At 42.3% G+C, this 24,719-nt stretch overlaps 1 protein-coding gene across 1 annotated transcript; it reads left to right on the top strand.

Annotated features, from left to right (window-relative positions):
• Nucleotides 1-120: 120 nt before the first annotated feature.
• Nucleotides 121-4,477, top strand: dok3 (docking protein 3; the record flags this gene model as incomplete). The annotated part of the gene is made up of 5 exons (XM_079168210.1): nucleotides 121-177; nucleotides 1,837-2,139; nucleotides 2,425-2,515; nucleotides 3,214-3,401; nucleotides 3,589-4,477. The coding sequence occupies 5 exons, from the start codon at nucleotides 121-123 to the stop codon at nucleotides 4,447-4,449; spliced, it is 1,500 nt and encodes a 499-aa protein (XP_079024336.1). The 3' UTR covers nucleotides 4,450-4,477.
• Nucleotides 4,478-24,719: the final 20,242 nt, after the last annotated feature.

The following is a 24,719-nucleotide window of genomic DNA, read 5'->3' as shown; positions in this document are numbered from 1 at the left end:
TAAAGGAAACAATTATTCTAGTGGTGTAGAAAACTAATTTTAACCTCTTGGTTTGTTACATCTGGACCACCGAGCCTAGAGAACTAGAGTGAAAGATTTTAGCAGACGAAGCTTACAAGCATGGATGTCATCTTCAAGGAAGGGAAGCTGTATCTTCACGGGGTCAAGTTTGGAAAAGTAAGTGTTGTAGAAATTCAGCGTACTTGTGAAACTGAACCGCTCTGTCTAATTAATTAATTTTTCTGAAGTCAATATGACAACTGAACAGCTCGGTCAAACGTATGTGACGGTATTTTACTTTCAGGAACTGCTAAAATAAGCAAAGGCTCAGTTGGCAATACAAATGTTTTTCGGAGGTTTTGTGTCTTGACAGCATATGAAAAAGAAACTCATTGCATGCAAAGACGATTACTATTTCAATATATATCAAGCTTCAGTAAACAGTTCAGTGGGGTCCATGAGTGCACTACCAAAACCTTTGAGCATTTAGTAAAAACTAAAGTTAAAGTTAAGTACACTTCTCAAACAAAGTTGCATCATTTTTTTTCAATGGCATTCCATTTATTTTTGTACTGACTGAAAGTCTAACATTTCCCTGCACAAGGTTTTTAAGAAACTGCATTATCTTTTTTGACATATTTTCAAATGTTCCTTAGAATGTTCAAGAGGGTTGGTAACTGTAAAGTCATCCTTCTGCTTTCTTGTACTTTAAAACAGTGATTCTTTAGTTCAGGTCAATGTGGAGATGACTGCTTCACCAAATCTGAAATATACTACACGTCATCATACATTTGAAACATTCAGGAAATGCATTGTGACTTACTCCACCCATGTGTGTGTATTCATGTAATCTGATCGTAAATGCAGACTGACTTCAGTGGTGAAGATCTGGTATTGGTTCTCCCATACTACATATTATTAGTTAATAACTAAGGCTGGTAACATATGTGTTACACGTGTTGTTAGGTGACTGCAGTTCTGATTCATGAATATCTTACAATACTGGTCCCTAGATGATGTGGAGACCCACGCTGTGAATACTATTTTGGATCAATATAACTTTGTGGAAATCCTGTCATGGTGGTTTGTTCTGCCCCCTCGAAAACTAAGTTTAGTCTTTCACAGGAACACCGTTGGCAAGCGGCAGTATGACAGTAACACACAGAGGACCCAAAAAACTCATAACATAATTAGATTAATAAACTTTGTATCTTTAAAAGATTAATAGTGAACAAGCAGAAATGTTAGAGACAAAAGAAATTAGACAAGAAAAATAAGGGAATTATAGTAATAAATAAATAGGAAAAACGGTAGCTGACAAAACATACAATGAGTGATCCTATAGGTTAGACAATTACTCTTTTGTTGTTATAAGACTAACATTAGGCTGTTCAAGAGCCCCCCCCCCCCCCCCCCCCCCCCCCGCCCCCGACTCTTGAATGGGCTAAATGCAGCATCACAGGTCATATAAGAGGACAAGCATTTTGCAATCAATTCTGAAACTTGCAGGCAGTATCATTGCAATACACTGTAAAAAGTAAGAGGCGGTAGTTTCTCTTTCTGGCCTTCCTCTTAATAACCACGACCTCTGCATTGTCTGTCAACTGTGCAAACGTTTGAGCCCATCAATCACTGATTTCTTTTTTTTAAACTCTGCAATGTTAGCAGGACTCATCACATGGAGCAGAAATATAGAGCTGTGTGTCATCTGTCTAACAATAGAGACAAATGTCATACCTCCTGATGATATAACATAACATCCAATATAAACTATACAGGGACTTATTAACAATTACTTCTTTTTTTTTCCATTTCCCTCTATGTAATCTACCACAGAGAACATGGCGTAAAGTACGGATGGTGCTTTTTAAGCCCAGCTCCACGGGGGTGGGGCGCTTGGAGCTCTTTACTGTACTTGACAACAATGCTGCTGCTGACCAGAGGAGGGTCGGTCGGCAGAAATCATCCGAAAGGAAAGTGGTGCGTCTAAGCGACTGCCTCAGTGTCGACCCTGCTCCAAAGGAGTCTTGCCCTCCTGGGTGCACCGCCTTCTACTTAGGCACCACTCAGTGCACCTACACCCTGGCCTCCGCGACAAGCCAGGACTGGATAAGTGCCCTCAGTCGTCTGGCCTTCCAGGTACCACACATCTCTCCTTCTTGATCAGTGCAGCCTTTCTTTTTGTTTCGGGAGCAGAGCTATAATTTGGGGAAAGGTGAAAATAAACATTCCCCACAATCAGAGATAGATAACACAATGAGGAAGTTAATGCAGTATCTGTTACTTCTGTCTCTTCACTTCTCCAATTCTTGTGCTTGCACAAGCTATGTTCTTTCTTGCATCTTACCTCTTGGAAGTCATAAAACGGTGATAAGAGGTTGGTGTACACTCCGTGTAATGTTTACCATGCCACTGTGTTCACAGAAGGATCCTGGGGAAGCAGACAAAGGGGCTTTCGAGAGAGGAAACGGCTTGACCATGGAGGACAACGACCTTTACTCATCTTGGAAATCCGGTAATGGCAGACGACAGTCAACAAGCAATCAAAAATAATAATTTTTAATCGGTTTAGTGAGTGCCTAACTGAAGTGGTTCTCATCAGAAACCAGCATGAACTGTTTTTACAGTTTGTCCGATTATCCGGACAATAGCGTTTCTTGCCCCCTCAAACTATATTATAGTGATGCGTCAGCATGCTCCCATATGAGCAATCAAGAATTAGACCCAAACTGGAATTACACTTAAACAAGGTCTTAAGAGTAAATTGGCAAAAGTATTATAATAAAGCAAAAAGACCAGGAAGAAACTTGCGGTGATGTTTAGATGTCATAGCATCGTAAAATTCAAGGCATCAGCAGAAACACTAAATATGTGTGAGCAGGAGTTAAAGCCAATAATTTATTCCAACATGAACGGCGGAATGTATTAGCGTCAGCAAGCTCGGGCTTAAGCACATTTATTTCTTTTTATTTCCTAATGGATTACACTGAAAAAGCCCGGCAGCCCAGTCACAGAGAGAGATTAGCAGAATGCAAGCCATTTGAAATCAGCCCTTTTCTGCATGAGAGTGTCTTTGCTGTACATTTATTCCCTTTGCTGACGTTTTGCTGCTCAGAGACCTTATATGAAAAAAAACCGACGCCTTTACGCTGCACTGACCTCAGCCTGCTGATGTTTCAAGTGGCAAATGTTTTCATGTCTTCCCATGTTTAGATATGACCCTTCCTCCAAATCAGTACCTAGTGACCGTGCAGAGCACAGAGGCGTCCAGGAGGTGCAAGTTGGATGGGGAGTATCTGGTCTCCCTGGAAAAAGAGGCCGTGATACTGCTGGCCATCAATGCTGGTCACATATTCTATCGCTGGCCGTACACGCTCTTACGCAAATTTGGACTGGTCGAGGTAAAGTACATATGAATTCCCCTAAATCCCCCCTAAATTGAAAAGGACACAGTTAGAGGAGTTAGATGGATACCCTTCCAATGTCTATCAGTATCAATCTTCTCATATAGCTCTCAGCCAGAAAGCAATTGAGCACATTTCCCGAAATGTCAAGCCATTCCTTTATGATCTGTGGATGTGATTGCAGGGTGGATTATGCATAGAAGCAGGCCGTCGCTGTGAGTCGGGAGAAGGAGTGTTCATCTTCCTGTCCAGGCATGGTCCCCAGATCTTCCAGGGTATATCAAAGCAGTGCTCTGTGGAGGGAAGGGCCTCTGTCCAGCCACGCAGAAGATCATTTTGCGACCTGTCCACTGTCATCCTCCCAACTACAACCGGCTGGCCCGCCGCTCCCCCTGCCGACGGTCCCGCAGGCCTTTCTGAAGACACAGAGGACGAGTCTGACGACCACTACTCTACTATCAATGACCGCCCTGTACTAAATATAAGGTCTCTTGCCGAAGCTCAACTCTCTGTGGGGGAAGAAGGTGAGGACGAGGATGAGCGGTGTCAATCCCTGGAAGCTGTAAACCTGGATAATGTGATGGAGGGCAACATTTACTACAACCTAAGGAGAGCCACGCCTCCCCTGATCAGAAACGACGACTTTGAACCTGCGATGGACTCAGAGTGCATCTATTCTGACTTGAACATAGTTGATTCTCCCTTAAATCCCCAGCCGCTGCCCTTCTTGCCACCACTCCCTCCGCTTGTTCTCCAGCCTCCTCCCTTCACCCTTCCCCAGTCGGTCCCCTACGCCCCAGCCAAGCCCAGACACCAGCGCCAGCCCCCCGTGAATAACTACATCCAGCCAGGGTACAATGCACAGGCACAGGCGCTGGATGACATGAAGGAGATGGAGGAGGCCATCAGCTCCTCCACCCGTGTAACCCCCACAGAGGCCCTTGGCAGTTTTAAACAGAGGCTGGCAGAAATCATTTCTAAGGACCTGGCAAAGTTCCAACCACCTCTTCCCTCCGGAGGGGGCAGCCCCACATTTTCTCAGTAGGCTATTAGTTAAGAGACAGACCAGGAGGAGCACTTTTAACCATGATAAACTGCCATAAAGCAGAAGTAGTTTCTTTATTTCTTTAAAATCCACTCTGCTGGGAACACTTGGCATCAGAATTTGGCTTGCAGATGTTTGTATCTGTTGCATGAAAAAGGCATCTGGAAAACATTTTTTTCTGTGGACCAATTTTGCAAAAAGAGGATTCAAGCGGTGTTGGTTTTCACTGCTGGAATGCTAGTAGAAGCTTTTTATGTGCTGCAGTATATTTTATGTGACATTAGCTGATAAGCTGAATGAACACTTGACTGTTTCATTATGGAAATAGCTTTGAAAATAATGTTTCCTTGTTACATTCAGTGAGTTAAACAACATCTTGGAATTAGCTTTTTGTAGTTCATGTTTTTTCTTCTTCTTCTCCTAAACACTCTTTCTTAAAGAGAACAAGTGGGTTTTGTCTCATGCAAATCATAAGTTTAGCAGCAACTGTATTTTGAACATGGGCGCCTCAGTCTGCTTCACATGGTAGAAATATTGACCAACTCAGTACACTGAAATATGTATTGCTGACCAAATAAATGCAATATACAAAAACAACTTCAAATGCACACGCATCTTAAGTATATCTTTATTGTAGCAAAACAATCCTCAAAATACCCCATAGCTATACATAAATACCAAAATAATTGTTTTTAATTTAGACAAATGTCACTAATGACACTCGGAATGTCTTTAGTGATGATTCAGGCCATAAAGTGCATTTTAAAAAAAAAGGCCTCTGAGAGTTCACCATGACCTTAGCAAGTAAAAAATTCAAGATTTCAGTCGTTGGTTTTCATTGGCAGTGCAACATCTAAGCTATCAAAAATGACAGGTGAATATATATACATATATGTATGTATATATATATATATATATATATATATATATATATATATATATATATATATATATATATATATATATATATATATATATATATATATATATATAGGCCTATCTCGTATGATCAACATTTCTACAAGCTGCAATATTTGGACACTGCAGAATAAGTCAGTGGTTCTCTGTTAATGTCTCTCCTCCATGTCACTGAGGTGCGAAGATTCCCCATCGCTGCTGTTTGAAGAACCCATTGATTGATTTGGCCGCAGAGAGTGAATCAGACTCATCATGGAAGTATTGTCCGCTGAGCCCGGACGGGGACTCGTGCACTCCGGGTGGACCACGCCGGTCAGCAGCTCCGACAGCTCATTGATGTAAATCTGCGCCATTTGTAAGGTGTCATACTTGGACAACTTTCTCTCGTTCGAGGGGATGACGCTCCTCAGCTCGTCAAACGCCTTGTTCAGGCCGTGCATCCTCCTCCTCTCCCTGGCGTTGGCTGCGACGCGCCTGGGTTTCTGCGGGCCAAAGTGGCTCACCTGGCCTCCTCCTCCTCCTCCTCCTCCTCCTCCTTCCGCCGCCTGGTCCTCCTCCGTCTCGGTGAAGCCCGCGGCTGACACGCAGTCGGGAAGTTTCTCCAGTGAGAAGCCCGCGTCTGTGGCTCCGTGCGCGTCCCTCCTGGAGAACGCGTGGAGGGAATGAGAAGAAATCCAAGTCTTGGAGTTGACGTGGTTGCGTTGCTGCAGCAGGGTGAAATCCTCGGGGTACTCCGGCCAGCTCAAAAGCTCTGCTTTTGCAGTCATCGCTGCAAGGGCCTGTGGTCGTGCGCGGCAGCAACAAAAAAAAAAAGGTCACGCAGCAGAAAAGACTCTGGCTGATGCCCTCTTCCTCTGGAATGGGGTTTGCACTGCGCCATGCAGTTTATATACAGCCGCCCTTGAGTCACCTAGGTGTCACTCCCAGCCACCCGACAGCCCGCAGCCTCAGGAGGCAGCAGCCAATCGCACAGTCCCCTCTGACCCTGTAGACGAACAATTAGACAAAGCTCGACTTTTTTTTCCTCCTATTGTGCATTGTAACTCAATCACGATGGCACAGAGGGGAGCCCAAAGTATGAATCATTTAAGAGCGTGCATTCAAAAGTTTTAGGAGAGGATGATCTAATGGACTTGTTCAGTAAAGTTCGGGCTGCGTGTCTGTCGGCTTTATTACTAAGGTCTCCTAGAAATAAATAGAGTAACAAGTGCGCATGCCAAAACTGTGCGTTTATTAGCTTGGACTTTTAACGCCCCCCCCCCCCCCCCCCCCCTGGATTAATCGTTTTACACACGTTATTATTTATGATTTGACGAGGTTAATATTTATTTAAAAAGTCAAATTCAGCAGATATTGTGTAAATTTGGTTTGCAGTGCACTTTCTCCGACTCCTTGGGTCTGACCCCCCTGAAGGGCCTGGCGGCGTTGAGGTTTGTCCTCAAACAAACAGTAAAACGGTGGACAATCTTTCTCGCCTTATTTGCTGAAGAATAATAAAACGAACAGGTGGAAGGCAAGGCTTGAGACACACCTGTATACCCAATGATAACTGATAAGTTGTCTGAAGGCGATTCATGAATCATTTAGCGCGTGAAGCGATGGTCAAAACATGCATACGTCTCAATGCAGGCAGTTTCATCGTTCTTCTTCTTCTTATTGTTATTATTATATTTTACTAACTGTGACCAAATCTAGTCGGGTGAATGTATTTTTGATTAGTCACGTGCCCCCCCCCCCCCGTGCCTATCAGCTGGTGTCCCCTGGCACCTCACACAAGCTACCTCCAGTCACAACAGTGTCACCCTCGTCTCCCATATGCCGCGCGCGGCTTTCACACCGACGCTCAGTGCTCTGACACGAGAGCTAATCACTCATTAGGTCATCAATTACACGAGAGGAACCGCTCCAGCATCCGCGCGGAGCTGTCCGGGGGGAGACCTGAGATGTGGCGATGACGGCGAGTTGGACAAACTTAACATTCAGTGCCCCTCTCTCCTCCTCTTCTTCTCTGTTTGTGGAGGATGTGTGTGTGTGTGTGTGTGTGTGTGTGTGTGTGTGTGTGTGTGTGTGTGTGTGTGTGTGTGTGTGTGTGTGTGTGTGTGTGTGTGTGTGTGTGTGTGACAGTCGGGTTCGAGCACTGGTAAAGAAAATCACCGTGACCTGCCTCGCCGCCAGCAGTTTAATGAGGCCTGGTCTTACTTGAATAAATCGGCACGCTCTCCGTCCCGGGGTGTCCATTCATTTTTTTGGGAGGGGGCTACATGAATATTTCATTCCTTCAGCCCCTCTGCCAGCGCAACAGCCTGCAACCCTGCCTGCAGGATTTAAAAATGCGTGCTACACTTCCCATCTGCTGCGGGGCGTGCGCGGGGGGAGTGGCAGCGCAGGGCCGAGGAGGTGCGAGGAACATTTCTAAGGTCAGCTTATTGACCTCCTGCGAGAAAGAGACTGATGTGCCCCCACCGGGCGGGGGAGGGTCAACTGCGCGAGTTATGGCAACTTTTCAGTGCTGGTCCAAGCAGTGTTTAGCCATATAGGCCAAATCCACCCCCTCCCTTATGAGTGCACGAGTTGACTGAGCGTGATGTTCATACTTTGTGGTATACTTGTATAGTCTGCATTTTCAAATCTTATAATAATATATATATAATAATATCAATAGCAAAATATAATATTCTATTTTGAATACTGGAAGCATGTGGAAGCAGCATTTGTATGTATTGTTTGGTATAGCTAATTGTAACTGCTGTACGGTCATATTTTGCAAACTGTATGTTGAATCTGCAAAGTAACTTGAACTATTGGCTCTCAAATAAATCTTGTGGAATAAAACGTGCAGTATCGGCCCTGCAAGAGGCAGCATATAACAGGTGGACAATAGTTTTGAATAACACTCAAAATGGAACATTTGGGGCTGGTGGACTCTCTGACCCATGATAGAACGGGAACAGGTAGACTGTAAATACTGCTGACTGTAGCAGCGTGTAAACAAGTCGGATCCATTTGTTCACAGTGAGGATCTGCGTGTTCTTCGCCTTCAAGTGGCTCTTTGGAGAGCCTTTCAGGTTTAGGCTGTAGGTGTCACGACGTCACCTGATGCCAAACAGTAAACTATCTTGGCACAAAAATGCCTCGGCAACCTCACATCCCAGTTTATAGCCGATGATGGTTTCACAATATGTCACCAAACTTGGCACCCGGAGCACCGCAGGCAACTGCAGTCCGCAGCTGCCGGATTGACGTTGGTGATGGAACCTGGCAACCGTCCCAGCAGTTTATCCTCCCGAACCAAAACTATTCAAACCCAACCAGCCAACAGCAGCACCCTCTTGTGTCTGCGCATGCATACTCCATCCACAGCTGCTGCTCAACTCTTATTAACCACCTGAAGTTATTACAGCACACTCTGTAGGTGCTTGTAACTATGAGTACAAATGGCCACTCAGCCATGTTTGCCCGCAGCTGTAAAATACGTGGTCCATTACATTGGTGGCTTCCTCGTGGACTGATAATGGAGACGGTTCCAATCATAATACATTGTCCCATTGTTCTAATTTCTAGTAAATGAAGCAGGCCTAATGGTGGAATTAAAGCAGTCCTCATTTCACCGGGGAGGCTGACGCCTTAAAGGCTCCTCAATTATCCCTGGGGAGCCACAGTTGGGGAACCACGGCCCCAAGCGATCTATAATTAATTCAACTCTATTTTTGAAGGCTTTCGTTTGAAGTGTCGTGTATCTGTTTCTTTGTCCACCTGTTCATGACATTACGGCATTATAAGAGGGACAATACATCCATATCAACCGTCAGAAATTAAGGCAACGCTCTGAGTTTATCGGTCTATAATTGTGTCATAATTTGCACAGGAACAAATAATTCTATAGGGGGTAATTTGAAGTTTCTCAAAAGAACTGGTCCCTATAAACATGAATTTGTTTTTCATTTATTCACCATATGTTGAGTATTGCCTGTTTAAAAAAGGTTCACCTGACCTGCTGATTCTTTTGATAGTTCATTTGAATGAATTGATTGTAATCGAACACCATAACAATATTCAGTATTTCATAGTTAATTCAAAGAAAATTACTCGGAAATTATTTGGAAATAATGGATCCATAAAACCAAAGGGACACTCTCCAGGCACTGTTTCATTAATATATGAGTAAACTAATTAAATGTAAACATAATCAAATTCTCAAAGATGGCTTTTGATGTGAGTTTAAATATTAGTTGTATGCCTATACATAAAGACACATTTATAGTAATTAGTGTTAAGTCCTTGCAACCCAACCTTTCCATCCTTACTATACTTTAAGATTGTTTTAATCATGTATGAATATATAATAACAAACAACAGGTGTTCATGAGTTTAACTCTACAATGACACGCCGAGGAAACATCTGACTGGACTATACAGCGAGCCACCGTTTTGCCTTGTGTCTCCTTGGTGTTTTAATTAAAGACTCCTTAATTTCGCAACAATAGAGCGTTTCCATCTTTCCCCAAACAGTCACACAGTCGTGCACCAAAGAACAGTAAACCTCTTGATGTTGCGAGCAGGCTGCTCTGTAATTATGCCCACACACCCGAAGCTACGGAGGTGGTTCTCGTGCGCAAAGAGACAAATCGTAATGCCGGGGTTTCAGTCGCAAATTGGGACAATTAGCGGCCTCATTAATTTGGGGAAAAAAGGGAAGTAATATTCTTGTTAAAGTAACGGCTCATTAAGTCAATGCTATCTGTGGTAGGAGGCTAATTGATGAACTCTAAACGAAGGACAGTAAGCGGTTACAGTGGGCGGACTGTGCTGAGTCTGCAAGACTCTCTGAGATCGCTTTAGTTTTGGGGACGTTAATTAACACTTTTGCTGTAAACACGCCGCACCTTTCATCGCGAGAATAGCTGCGCAAGTGGGCGGCTCCGATGAAGCGGCGGCTGAAATGTCGCGATGCCTGTCCGCAGGCTGAAAACATTTCAGGAGATAGACGGGGCCCGCGGGCTCCACGGGTTTTACACCAGCATGACTGAACAACAAAGCCGGTCTTCAAAGTCAGACCTGCACCATTGATCACAGGTGTTAACAGATACCTTTTGTATGACACGTGTCTTTAAAGAAAACCCGACTGTATAAGTTATGTTAAGTAAGCATGCTGTTCTAAAATGTACTTTGTTACCACCCACAATCAGTGTTAGCCTTGACTACTTTACTGAAACATATTGTTTCTTTGCTCTCTTAAGCTGGCACAAATCAGTTTGTTCAAACTTTTAACACTTTATATACTAACAATTTATTTTCATTATGGAAAATTCTACTATTACGATTACTATTTACTCGATTACTGTACAATTTTAAGGTAATACAACTTTCTATACTTCTACTCATTATTCTACTTTTATTTTCACTTTGCAGAATAGATTATATTTTTGAATATCTATCTTACAAAAAGATCATCTGCGAGATAAAAATGCTGCTTACATGTCGTATCTGTAATAATAGTAAACAATGTTTATAACATAAACACACAAACAAGCTATTTTTTGTCTTTCAGAGTGCATAATCAATCTTAAAAGAGAAGAGGGTTCTTTAGAGGTTTCCCTCCATGTAGGCTGTGGCAGGCGAAAAATGCAGTTGCAACCGAGCTCTTTTCTTGTACCAGCACACCATATGGCAGATAGGCAAGCATGGAGTAGGTTGTAAAGACCCAGTCCATCAAAGGAAGAAGAAAGGCTTTCAGACACTCGAGCATTGGGGACCCTGAGAGCTGTCGGCAGGCGATAAACACTTACAATGTATAATGGATACTCAGGCTGCTGTGCTCCTAATAACATCTTTACGTGACGTTTTGATGCACAGGATTACAGAAAACTATCTTCAATCCCAATCCATTTTATACACGAGGGACTGTGGAAGAAAACACACAGCCCTATAGTCCTTGTGGAAGTTGTTGATTTCACCTTAAAACTTTAAAACATAATCAATATATAATCATATCTATACATTGTGTTGCAACCCAATAAGACAGTCCTGACCTGTGAAAAACATTTCATGAAACTTTCAGTTCCTAACTGCACAGACAACACAAACTGCAGCTTCCAAATGTAACACTGAACTGAGGCAACACACAAACAGCTGACGCAACACTTTCAGCAAAATTTTGTATACTAAGGTATGATTTATTGCAGGCCTCTTGCATTACATTACATTATACAGATGTTTTTTTGAAATATATTTTTCTGTTTTCATCCCATGCTTCTTGTAACATTTGAAATACATCTCTTTTATTGGTGCTGTTTAAAAAGGAAACACCTCATTGATATGTCTTTGTTACTTGCTTCGTTTATTTTATTTTATGGAATTTGAGAGATTTTCTGTCTGAATTTGATTCACTGAGCTCTGGTTGCAAACATGAACAAAAGGCTCTTTGACAGCTAAAAACGAAAAACATTAAAGTAATCAGTTAAGGAGTAGCAAATATTATCTGTAAATATGGCAAGAATAGGAAGTGTGTATATGTGTGATAGAAAAACCACATAAATAAAATAATCATGCAATTGCACCACACACCACCAGATGGAGACCACACAACATACTTGTGCCACACACAGTCATGGTGTTAAAATGAATATTTAGAGCTACTTCATATTTCCATCGAAAAAAAGGAAATCACACATAATGCTTTTATACATACAATATCACACTCCAATCAGCCAAATGATCCTTTAAGGGCTGATGTGTTTATTTACCAGCTGATTACCAGACAGAAATCCTGCCGGAGGTAGACAGTTGTCTAAGAAGGGGATATCTCTGGAGGCTCCAGCGATGGTCAACAATCAGAAAGCTATTTACTGTGAGGCTTAAGATGTGTATCTTATCATAATAAGGCCTTGCTCAGTTCACTAGGGATTACATCCCACATGATACGGGGCCGTGACAAGATGTGATGGTATACTCTGACACTCCTCTCTTGGAAAAGAAAAAAAAAACTCTCTGGCGTGACACACAGGAAGTCCTTTTCATCAGCATAGACAAAGTAAACCCTGATAAGAGAGCACCATCTCAGTGTCACGCAGCTGTCAGTAGAGAGCAGTAGCGCTCTGTGGGTGGAGGCGAGCTGCACGCCGAGGCAGCACGAGGCTGTTAAGTCAGTTAAGATGAGCAACACTTTGTCCACCGACCTCTGTGACCTTGCGGACCGAATCAAACGTGCTGCACAGAGGGAGGGGCTGCTACGACGTCATGTGGACTTCACCGAATCAGGCGAGGCTGTTTTCAATAGGTGATCCTTTGAAAGTGCGTGACCTTCGATGTCTTTTGGTGCCCGTGAAGTCGGTGAACTGCCTCGGAATTGATGGTGGACGACTCACATCCTCCTCCTTGTCGTCCTCTTTGACTTCGTCGCTCGCCCGGTTTATTATACACAGAGATGTTTTGAAAGTTTCCCAAGTTTAAAATTTTTCCACACTGAGAGTGGGATGATGCAGGGAGGAAAGCACAAGATTTAGTGAAGAAAAAAGAAAAAGAGATTGATAATTATGTCTGCCATGATCACGGTCACGAGGGTTAGCTCAACAAGATTATTTCATTAGACAGATAGTGACAGCCACAACCAACTTCAATTATTATCGTGCCATCCCTGTAATTTGGCAGTAAAGATTGCTCATCAACCTTCCGTATGGATTTTCTATGGTCGATTAATGTAATTGGATTGAGAATCACTGACGTCTCAGTTTGATCTGACATCTGAGCTGATGTCATAGTTTGCAGCAACAGGCTTTTACCCTCATGTTTGTGGCTTTGCGTAGCGCACTGCATTGGAGCATTTGTGGCGTGTGTGAAGGAGAAAAAGCCAGAAAGTGCAAGAGTGAGAGAGTCTCGAGTGTTTACTAGGTGACAATGAGGCAGCAAGTCCAGCTCTACGAGGGGGGCGCGTACAAATAACCTTCATTTGGAAAAGATAAATTTTCTGCACCTAGCTGCTAATTGTTCTCATGCTGACACTTTGAATTGGTGTGATCTCTCCTTTTAAGGCACTTACTTCAGATGGAGGCTGGTGTGATACAGAGGTGGCGAGGAGGGAGAAATGAAGGGAGGTAAAGTGGAGGTGAGACTGCTGGAAGTGAACGGTGCCTTAAACTGAGCGGAGCTGATTGGCTGCCATAATCCTTCAGCGATTTCCATCTGTAATGTGGACTGGTAGGGATGTCAGAGGATTAGCAAAGGGAGTTGTGGATCCTCCCTGTCCATCCCCGCTGCCCTCTTCACGGTAGTCCCGCGCTTTGAAGAAGATGAAATGTTGATGTCATAAATCTTAGGATTTGTTCACGACGTATATTCGCGAACCCGGAGGCTAAACTGAATGGAAATCATTAGCACCTTGTCCTTCATTGTGATTCTCAGTCTGCAAAGTGCAAGTGAGCGTGCCAGGGGAGAGTGCCACAGGTGATCTTCTTGGCTGTGGGAAGCAGTGAACAGAGATGGATGAGACTAGTGAGGCAAAGGTGAGGGGTGAGAAAGAAAGAAAGAAAGAGGGGCAGACTGGTAGGAGCTGGAGTGTATAAGGGAGGTGGAATATGTTGTATAGGATGAGAGGTGTAAAGCATTCTTGTGATAGCTCAATCATCTTCTAACACAAACACCTCTCCACGCATGATAGCAGTTGTGAATCAGACCATTTTCCGCGCGGTGCGTTGTGCTTTTACTCTGCTGTAACCACAGAGAGATCACAACGCTGTCTTTCTATTCATCATCAAAAGGACTATTTCTGTGTCAGAGTCCTGCTGCAATCACATTTGTGGAAGACAACAAGCCAAATTGTGTTCGATTTGTTTTCTTCTTTAAAATCGCTTTTGAAGAAAAACACAACAATCACTTTGGGCAGTTAACTATTTTAGCTTTGCTTGAAAACAGTAGTTTGGCATTTGGGGAAATATGCTTATTTGCTTTCTTGCCAAGAATTAGATGAGAATATTGATGCCACTCTCCTGTATGTACGCAAACTATGTAGCCTAGCTGGAGGCAGCACTGGTTAGCTTAGCTAAGCTTACCACAAAGACTGGTAACAGCTAGCCTGACTTTGTCTGAAGCTAAAACCACAAATGTGTGTGTGGTAATAATAAAGCTTAAGAGGTTTGTTAGAATATGGCTAGCTCCCCCCCCCCCCTGTTTACAGTCTTAATGCTAAGCTAGGTAACTGTACCTTCATATTAAGCATAGACTATAATAGTGGTATTGATCTTCTCATCGATCTTTTGTCAAGAACATGCATTCGTGTTTTTTTTCCCAAATGTCAAACAATTTATTTTTTCTCACAGAATGTGTCCCAGCAGACAAGTAGCAGTAGCAGTGCAAATACCAACACAAAGGCTTTCACAGCCTCAATCTTTAGCTCTTTGTTAGGTTTCACTGAGATCCCATAATGCCGACCGACTGTTAGGGCTTTTGTTTACTTTACAGCCTAAACACATGATATTATGGCTTTTTACTGTCCCCACAGAAGAAAATAGATTTTGCATCCTGTTGTTGAATGTACACCACAAAGAAGTGACCGGACCAAGCCTGTCACCCACATGAAGGATCACACAATAGATAGCAATCCAAACACAGTGCAGAACATGACAAAAATCCTCAAACAAGATACCATCCTTCAGATATAAAATGTGGCCGAAGACATCTGCAGGGCATCTGTAAACCAGGAGGATGGAAACAGAGTGGAATCAAGACACTTTTGTTTTCTTTGCTTTGGGCAAGACTTGTTTACCCTCACATTCTCACACACACACGCTTGAACACAAATCTACAATAAAGCGTCCACGATCAAAAACACCAGTGAATTCTGCTTGATAGTGAATTTTTTTCGCTTTACTTTGACAGCCATCGTGCTCGTCCGGGGCTGAGTGGCATCCCTGCTCAGAATAACGGATGTTTATCAAAGAAAAAGACCAGGGAGGCGTTGCTGAGAGGGGGCGGGGTGCCCAACATGCCGGGCAACCCAAGGTCAGGAGCAATGCCCTCTGGCAGGAAGTGCTGTGAAGAATGGCAATGTCAGTCAGAAACCTCCCTCACCTCCTTGGACCTGTCAATTTGGCGGTGATAATTAATCTCTCTCTGGTTAAATATAAAGATTGTAAATCACAGCATGATCCTGCACCATTAGGGGGCCTTCATCTGTCAGCTACAGACCTTGGCTAATGGCCCTTTGTAAGCAGAGTATTGGCTGAGGCAACACACCAGCCACCTACTGGTCCTCCTCATCATTCGTTTCTCATGGAGACATCCCGCCTCCAACAGCAGAATGGGGGATCATCAAGCCGCAGGCATGAAGACAGCCATTTCAGACAACCAAAATTATCATCCAACCCAATTACCAAGCCATATATTTACTTAACACTCACCCCTCCTCTGTACCATGTGTTAGTGAGGCGTACATTACGCCATGCTGGCTTTATTAATGGCTAATAAATCATATTATAATGGTTTATTCTGTGGCTCAGTAATAAGACTATAATAAGAACATTTGGGTTCCCAGGTTGGTGTCAGGCTGGCCTGTCTAGGTTTTTAAATTTATTTTTTTAATCTAGCCCTTCAATCCTGAAGCTAGACCCCTCCAAATGGACTTCTTACCACTCAACCTCTGCAAGAGGACTGCAAAGCATCTTTATCATAATGCATTTAATAACAAATTACCAGCAAAACAACTCCAAACTTGATGGATAATTACAGTGAAGGAACTCTTTATCAATGACTAAAAAACATGTATATTTGCATACCTAATGGCTTATTGTAAAATGAAAAACTCATGACTCATTATTATTGTCTCACTTTCTAATAAGGCATCACATCTGCAGCTATGTTAACAAGTCATTAATTTAAGGGTTATTGGATTCTTGCTTTCTAATAAGCTGTCTGTAGTTATAGATTTTGTAAAAGTTGGTAATTATACTGCTCCAGATGCTTTGCAAATCTTTTCCAGAAGTGGTTGAACTATCCAATGGAGCGGCCTACTTATAATAAGGCAAAGAAGGTTTTTCAGGGCGAGGATAACCAGCGGAATGCTACTGTTTATTTTTGCTGATTAAACATATAAAACATGAATAAATAAGTATTAACTAATAACAAAGTAACAAGTCACAACCATTTAGAATTATGATTATTAATATAACCCTGCATTCTTGATGGGTGCTTTCTCCAGTCAGTTATAAGTGGACTACAGTTCCTCTGCAAACATTGCAAGTGTAACCCAGCTCATCAGACTGTCCCCTGTAAAACAGCAGTTGGATGACCAACTTAAATGTGACACCCATGTCATAATAATATTAAAATCACTGTAAGTGATAACTTACCAATAACTACTGGAATAAAGATAATAAAGCCTATTAGGTTAGCATTAACTTATTATTAAGTATATCACAAAACTTACTTACATAAACGAGTAAAGGAAACATAACCTAACAATCTCTCACCTATAGCCATATATACATCAATATGACATGGGACTCACTTATTTTAAGCAACAATTCATGTGTTTGGATGTCACACAATACAAACGAGCATCTACGCCCTCACTCTTGACTTTTGAAGATAAAGCAGACGCTGTGACGCCACACTGAGGTTTGCAGAATCAACCAAATGGCTAATACATAACCTGTGACTGGTTATGGAACATTTCAAGCTGTTACTCAGGCTGTTCATGGTCAGCACTGATGGATAATGAGTATGAAATGTGTTCAATGAGCAGAGTTGTGTGTGTGTGTGTGTGTGTGTGTGTGTGTGTGTGTCCTTCACATTTACACACGTCTCAGTGCAAACTCCTTCCTGAACATCCTTGCTATTCTGCACAGTCAGATTCAATAACAGCAGGTATACAGTTGAGCCTTTAATTACTTGTACACAGCCCTGTGACCCACTTCACGGACATCATGATATCACTACACCGCTGCTTTCTGCAGAACACTTTTTTTTCTTTTTCTTTAAAGGACAAAAAAACCTCCGTCACCTCCCTTTCGAGTCAGCATTACATCAACCATAATAAAGTTGTTTGTTTGTGTGCTTGTAGGGGGTAAACTCTACGATAGTCTTTGAACGAGCTGTTAGCACTGTGCACTGTTGTGCTTGTTAAATGCTTTGTTGGAAGTTTGACACTCAGCTTCTCGGGCTGCACTCAACGCTGCCGACGGTATCCTTAAGTCATGAGGCTGTTTCATGCTGGGCCCCCCACGGGTGAGGGAGGGATGACAGGATAGCAGAAGAGGCAAACAACAAATGTGGGCCCACACACACACACACACACACACACACACACACACCCACACAGACACAGACACAGTCACCTTTAAAAGTGTATGAGAGCTCCCTGATGCCAGTGCTGCCATACTGCATGACTAATGCAGCCCGCGAGTCACTGTTTCTCCTCGCCGAGTCCCCAAGAGCTGAATTAATTGGCTGTCATCACGGTGGCTCTCACTCACACACACGCACACACACGCACGCACACACACACACACACACACACGCATGCATGGAATGATCAAGATATAAATAAACCGAGTCAAGATGGCATTTAAGTGACAGGCAACCATAAACACTTTGTGCCACATTCAATGGTGGGCGCATACTTTGGGGTTCCCATCAAACATATGGACCGTTACCAAAACTATCAAGTGTTAGTGTAGCAGGAATAGCCTGACATCTTGGTAAATACACTTTCTTAGCGAGAGTTGGATGAGACTATCGATACCTCTCATGTCTCTTCTAAGTTTTTTATTACATTTGTATACTACTAATGGGTTTTGCCCAAGGATTTTCCCAAATTGGAAGGAAATGTAATTGCTGCCTGGTTTATGTTCAGTGGCAGTGTTTTCCAAGTGGTGTGCGGCAACAGGTTGGTTAAGGTTGGGGAAGGATCTTGGCTTTGGTTAAATGTTAATAAAGTAAATATGTCTTGTACTTTGGACTTTTTAAATATTCAACCAAGACCTAAACTCAGGCATACATAACTATAAGTGTGCGTGATATTATAGGGGAAAAAAGTGAAATACACTGACAGTGAAAACACATTTTCCGAGCTGGCCAACAACTCACTTAATTAGCGAATTGACTGGAAGGGGGGGGGGGGAGCTCACTCGCTGGCCTTGTAGTCACAGCATGAGCTAGTTTGAATTAGCTACTTTTCTTGTGCTTCCTATTTGTGTCACCTGTGGTTTGTTAGCACCTGGAACCAGAAACAAACTGTTTTTTTCATTGGTGTCAAAATTGGATTTTATTTTGATGTAACTGCCAGCAATGACAGCCAGCAGTCTGAGACTTCTGTACATATTTTCACCAGACGAGAGATACTGCGGGTGTCTGAAATTCCCAATATCCCTGGTTCTCAACTACAACTCCAACACCATTCCTTTAACTTCTCTGCATGCGTATGCTCTGATTTAAGAGGTCACGATCACATAACTTTAATATTAAATAGATTTTACTCATTCAATTCAATATACTTTATTGGCATGAATGTAACAAGGACAATTTGGCCAAAGCGTCATCTCATAATGACTCACAGAGGGAATGCAGTCCAGATAGACAGAGGACAAGATGAACATTTTCGGTTTTCTTTGTATACAGCACAATGAACAGATAACCTTTTAAGGACCCTTTCACTTGAACAGCTTTACATTCCAATTGTAACACACTTAAAAGACAAAGAGCTCTGTCTCCCTTTCTATTTGCCTGTGCTTTGAACCATAAACAACATTTGTGCTTCTCAACAGTTTGCTCAGACTGAAAAGAATAATGGAGTGTCATTGCGACCCTCTGCATAATACAGTCTGAGTAGTCATGCAGTATAATATCCTGTCTGTCTGAAAGTGATTCTTCAATTTTGTTCCGAGCACTGATCATCAGCAGAAAGAAACCTCATCAGACAGCACCAGAGATGTGATGTGATCTGTGCTTTATTTTTTCAGACGGAGAAGGCTTTACCTTTTAATCACCTCACACATGTTTTACTCGTGTACGTGAGTGTACGTGCGTGCGGAGGAGGGTTTGTTCTGCCTTTCTCTCTGTCCTCAGAGCTTTTCCTCTCCGTAAGACTCCAGATGTTGTCGTCTGCTCATCTGGGATGAGACTGAGCAGTCAGGTGTGAGAGAGACTCTCAACAACACGACTGCAATGAAAATAATAAAGCTTTGCCATGTGTTGTTACGTGCCTATGAGTTTACAGCTTTTTAGCGAGAGGCGGCAATTATCTGCAAAGTTGTGACAAGGCTTTGTACAATCAGTGCTGCTCCTTTGCTCACTGCCTGACTAGGCTGCAGAAACTTGGTTGTATGGATAATATGGGTTGAAATTATGTTTAAAAAAACACTAAAACACAGAGTGGCTGACTGAGTTTATGACTTTAATAAATCATCAAATCTGTATAGATAATTTACTTGGATCACCTTTTGATTTACAGTTACAGTAAAGGAGGAGAACGTGGGTATTCAAGAAGTAGCATCAGGTTTGTGTAGCCAAACTAAAGCATCCCATAGGAAATGTGGTCCCATGCTGACAGACAAGAGTCTAAATGCTAACATCACCCTGCTCACAGTGTTAACATGCTGATGTTAATCAGTTCACCATGATGATCAACATCGTAGTTCAGCGTCTGCTAGCCTGCTAGCATTTGCTAATTAGCGCGAAGCACAAATTAGGACTGAGGTTGAACGTCATTAGCGTTGCAGGTAACAGTAAAGTGATAACAATACTCCCTGACGGGGATATGAGTGTCGACCCAACCGGTAGCTAGCATAGCTACAATCTTCAAAAAAAATGCAATACCTTTTTTGTAACACAGATAAGTATTTTATTTAAGTTTCCTTGGTAGCTAAGTAACAGCTCAGACTTGGTGTGGTTATTCATAGGGAGAGAGTTTAGCCACTTTACATCAAATTCATTTCAGTTCCAGTCTTGTTTACCTCTCTCAGATGCATTAACAGTTACCAAGCAACATCTACTCTGCTTCAGAGGGCACCGAGAAGTCTGGTGTCCTGCTCAGACCTTTCAGCACATCATCACGTGACGAGTGTACTGGAGCAACATTTGTGACTCCAGCTAACCTCCAGTAACTGGCAGCTGAAGCACACCCAGCTCCAAGTGGCAGGGATCAAACTGACAACACTGGTAATTGGGTGACCTCTTTACCTTTTGGCAAACTTGCCACTTCTCCAGAGTCTGAACGTATTAATCCACTTATTTCTCATCATGATCAGGAAAGCATTTGACATCACTTGAGGAAAATCTAATCATAAAACATAATCTTGTTATCCTGGTAGGTGACAAATGCAAATCCTTCTATCGTGCCTCACAAACAGAGAAACTCATCCGTCTCTTCTCTTTTTTTTCTGTCTGAGCGGAAGATTCAAGGTGCTGTGCGGATGAGGATGATGTATCACAATGTCTTTTAGTTGTGAGAGGCAGAGAAATATTATCACATTAACACTTGATTTCCATTTCCATGAATAATTTCTTTTCTGTTCCGATTTCAGGAACATATTTCATCCTTCAGCACATCTGAAGAAAACTATATAATACCAGTGATGCTGCTTACAACTAAATTATGATTTACAGTTCAAATGAAACATTAAAACATGTCTAAAATGTGCCCTGTGGAAATGTTCTTACCAACAGTCCATTGTAATCATGCAGCCTGGCAAGCAGATTTGTATTTCATTATCAGCCACACAAACAATGACAACTGTCCAAGGTGTCTGCTGAATGTCCTTTGATATGTCTTCATTTTTCTGCCATATGTGCTGCGACAACCTTGCAATGTGAAAATCATTGTAGTTGTTATTCACAGGGTATTATGATATCTGACAGCAGATAGCAGGAAATTAATTCCAGGAAAACTGGCTATGGGTGGGTGATAATAGCACCTTTCTATTGACATGGCTTTCATACAGATCAAAACTTAATGGGCTTCATAATTAAAAGTGATGATTCATCCCCCCTCTCCTTAGCTGTTGTTGAGGCAGAACAAAATGGAAGTTTGACATTTCTTAGATTACTTCTGATTGATCTTGCCGCTCCAACTGTGAGCAGCATATGAGAAAGACTAACTAGCTTTGCCTTTGAACCTGTGGACATCTACAGGCTTTGCCATTCAGCAAAGACCAAACTGACATGAAAACATCTCATTAATTGTGTGTGCTTTAATATATGGCATGCCAGATATAGATGAAAATAAAATAGAAAACACTCATTGCTTGTGTCAATTCAGTGTATTGCTCCCTGAGGGCAGTTTCTACTCCTCTTTATACCCTCGCAAAAGTGGCAATGAAGAGATTTGTAAAGGACAGTTTAAAAGCAATGGTCAAAATCAGCAGAGGCCAAATTATCCTGAATTTAAAGTTATATTTTTCTTTGCATTCACATGCGAATCAAACCCCATTGTTGACTATGGTCGGTCATTTACTTTCTGCATCTCTATACAATAAGCCTATTCATGGAATTCACGAGCATGATGTTATATGAATGCTATGATGAATGCCTACGCACGAGGGATTCACAGGAAGTGACGCATGTATGTATCTTGTTGAACGACTACGGTGACCTTCAGGTAATGTAAAAACGAGAAAGACTCATTGTTTGGTTTGTCTATTCTCTACTGTAGAAACAGTTCAATGGAAGAATCCAAAGCAAGGAGCCGCTCGCTATGTAGATATGAAGGGCTCATTCCAAGCTAACGAAACCCGCTGACGAAAATTCTTAGTTTCAAGTGATTATACACTTTTGAAAACATAGCTATTAAAATTATAGCTTATTCTATTTCTGCTCATGGGTCCCCTACACAGTGGCCCTTTAAGAACGGTGCAGTCGCACCTGGGCTGGGAATAGCAGTTGGTGAATACACCTTAATTGATCAATCAGTGGTTTAATGCCAGCACTGTGAGTGGCTTCAATCAAACACACCTGCCACAGGTGCAGGCTAGCTAACATGCTACATGCTCGTGGGTGACCTCTGCCCTCACTGAGGATTTTTTGTTACCTTCAGTGAGGTTTGTGAGGACTACATGCACCTCAAAATGTTTGGATACTTAGAGGAGCAGGACAGAGGCTATATGAGACTGCTGGCTACGAGAGAGGCCGACTGGACCTGTGTTTTGAGAAGGAGCTGAGAAGTTGAAGCTCTGCCTCAGACTGAAGTGCAGTGCAGAAAGGTGAGCTCTCGTTTTGCGTGAATGCGCGTGTGCAGCGGCCGCTGTGGATGTTATAATGTTTATACAGCTCGATGCTGGCTGCCTTGGCGATGTTTTATTCTGCTGTTGATTCTATAAGAAGCGACAGGCTTTGTGTGACGCCCGCCGCGGTGTCCATCGACGTTATTTATTTGTTCGCTCATTTTTGTAGAATTGTTTGAGTTTTATCCTCTTTTCTGGTTAAATCTATGAGTATGCATAGAACGACGGTTGTGTAATAGTGCCGGTGTTACGTGCCTACTGGTTTTTGAACCTACTGGTTTCCCTTCCGTGCGTGTGTTGTGTTCGCTTAAAAGCAGCAGCTGTTTTCTGCCTCTGTCGCCTGATTCGTCACACATTCACAAACATATTGCTGGAGATCTATATACCACATCTTCTATCAATTGCAGGGATTACGATTGTATAAGTGAGCACTACATCACAGCCACGTATGAAGAAATACATTGAAGAAAATATATTTATGGAAAGATCGCAACAACCTGGTTTCGAACCCTGTCCAGCAAAATAATAAAACTCCCGATGGCGGTCGCTATGTATGATGTTCACGCCCAGGTTTTCCTAAATTATATTCGGTCTATCATAATGTTAAAAACACTGATGATAAACTTGTATTACACAAAGTTAAAAAAGTGCGTCACAGACGTAAAATACAGAAAAAGAGGACGTCTATTAAAGAGAAAATTCAGTACACACCCATAGAGGTGAATAAACATTCAATTTAACATGTTGTATGGAAGTCTTGTTGTTAAGCTTTGGTTTGCATTCTAAGGTCACAGAGCCGTTCGACTGGTGGGAATGGATCTTGTTGGCAAGCTTAAATGCACCAACAATGGTTATGTATACATATGTGTGATGGTGGACTACTTCACAAAGTTAGAAGTCTACCCTCTAAGAACAAAGACGGCTGAAGAGGTCACACCATGCATAATGGATTTCTTCTACAAGTATGGCGCTCCAAAGCGTATTCTGACAGACCGTGGCAAAGAATTTGTCAACAAAGTAAGTTGAATTCTCAGACAAATTATATAACTGTATTTTTTGTCACATCATCAATCGTAAAAGCACCATGGTAATGAGAATTATTTTTCCTCTGTATGCATATTCTAGATAAACACAGGATTGTGTGAAAAGCTGGGCATTGCCAGAAGCCTCTGTGCTCCCTACCACCCTCAAACAAATGGCTTGGTGGAAAAGCTAAATGGCACAATTCAAGGGTAAAAATAAGACTTTTCCACCAAATATATTTAAATGAAACCCCTTGTGATATACCATACATGGAGAATGATGGATTTCTTTTTTTTCAATTTCAGATCTTTAAAAAAAATGGTGCAGGACCATCCCAGTGACTGGGACAAACATGTACCAGCAACTGTTTTTGGCCTACGGACTAAAAAACAGCTAACAACAAAATACTCCCCGTATTATTTAATGTATGGAAGGGAGGCCCGTTACCCATCTGAAATTCCAGATAAGTGGCAGGTATGATGGCCTTTTCCAGCACTATAAACTGCTTGGCACCGATATATGTACATCTATAATGTGAACTTGTCTTTATCTTTCTACACCAATGTTACAGATATCTGAGGAACGTATCACAGCACTGACTGAAAATGAGGACGTTTGCCTCCACACCACAGAAGTCAAAGATGTGTATAAAAAAGTGGAGGTAAATATTGCAGAAGGACAGAGAAAGGTGAGAAAACTAGAAAAGGGGGGTGATGACAGCTTTGTCGTGGGGGACAAAGTGCTGAGGAAAAATATTCGGGAGGAACAAAGAAAAGGGGGCAAGCTAGAGGCGGACTTATTGGGGCCATACACCATCACAAATATGGATGGTAAAAGTGCTGACCTGATGACCCTAAAAGGCAAAAATGTTGGAAAAATAAATATTGACCATCTAAAAAAAATACGTGGAACCAGAGATGCGAATACCTGCGAAATGGATTGCCGCCACATCCACTTCTCCTCCAGCACTGCAGCCCAGCCCCTTTAGGTGTTTTGGGGTTCCCCAATCCCCCAATCCAAAATCTGACTCTTTGAGCTCCAGTCTCCAGTCATGGAATGCAGCCGCCTCCCCAGAGGAATGTAAGTATAAATGTCCATATACTTTTAATATAATGACAGCAT

This window comes from Pholis gunnellus, assembly GCF_910591455.1.
Source record: "Pholis gunnellus genome assembly, chromosome: 10".
NCBI classification, from domain to species: domain Eukaryota; kingdom Metazoa; phylum Chordata; class Actinopteri; order Perciformes; family Pholidae; genus Pholis; species Pholis gunnellus.
This window is presented reverse-complemented; position numbering and strand designations above follow the sequence as displayed.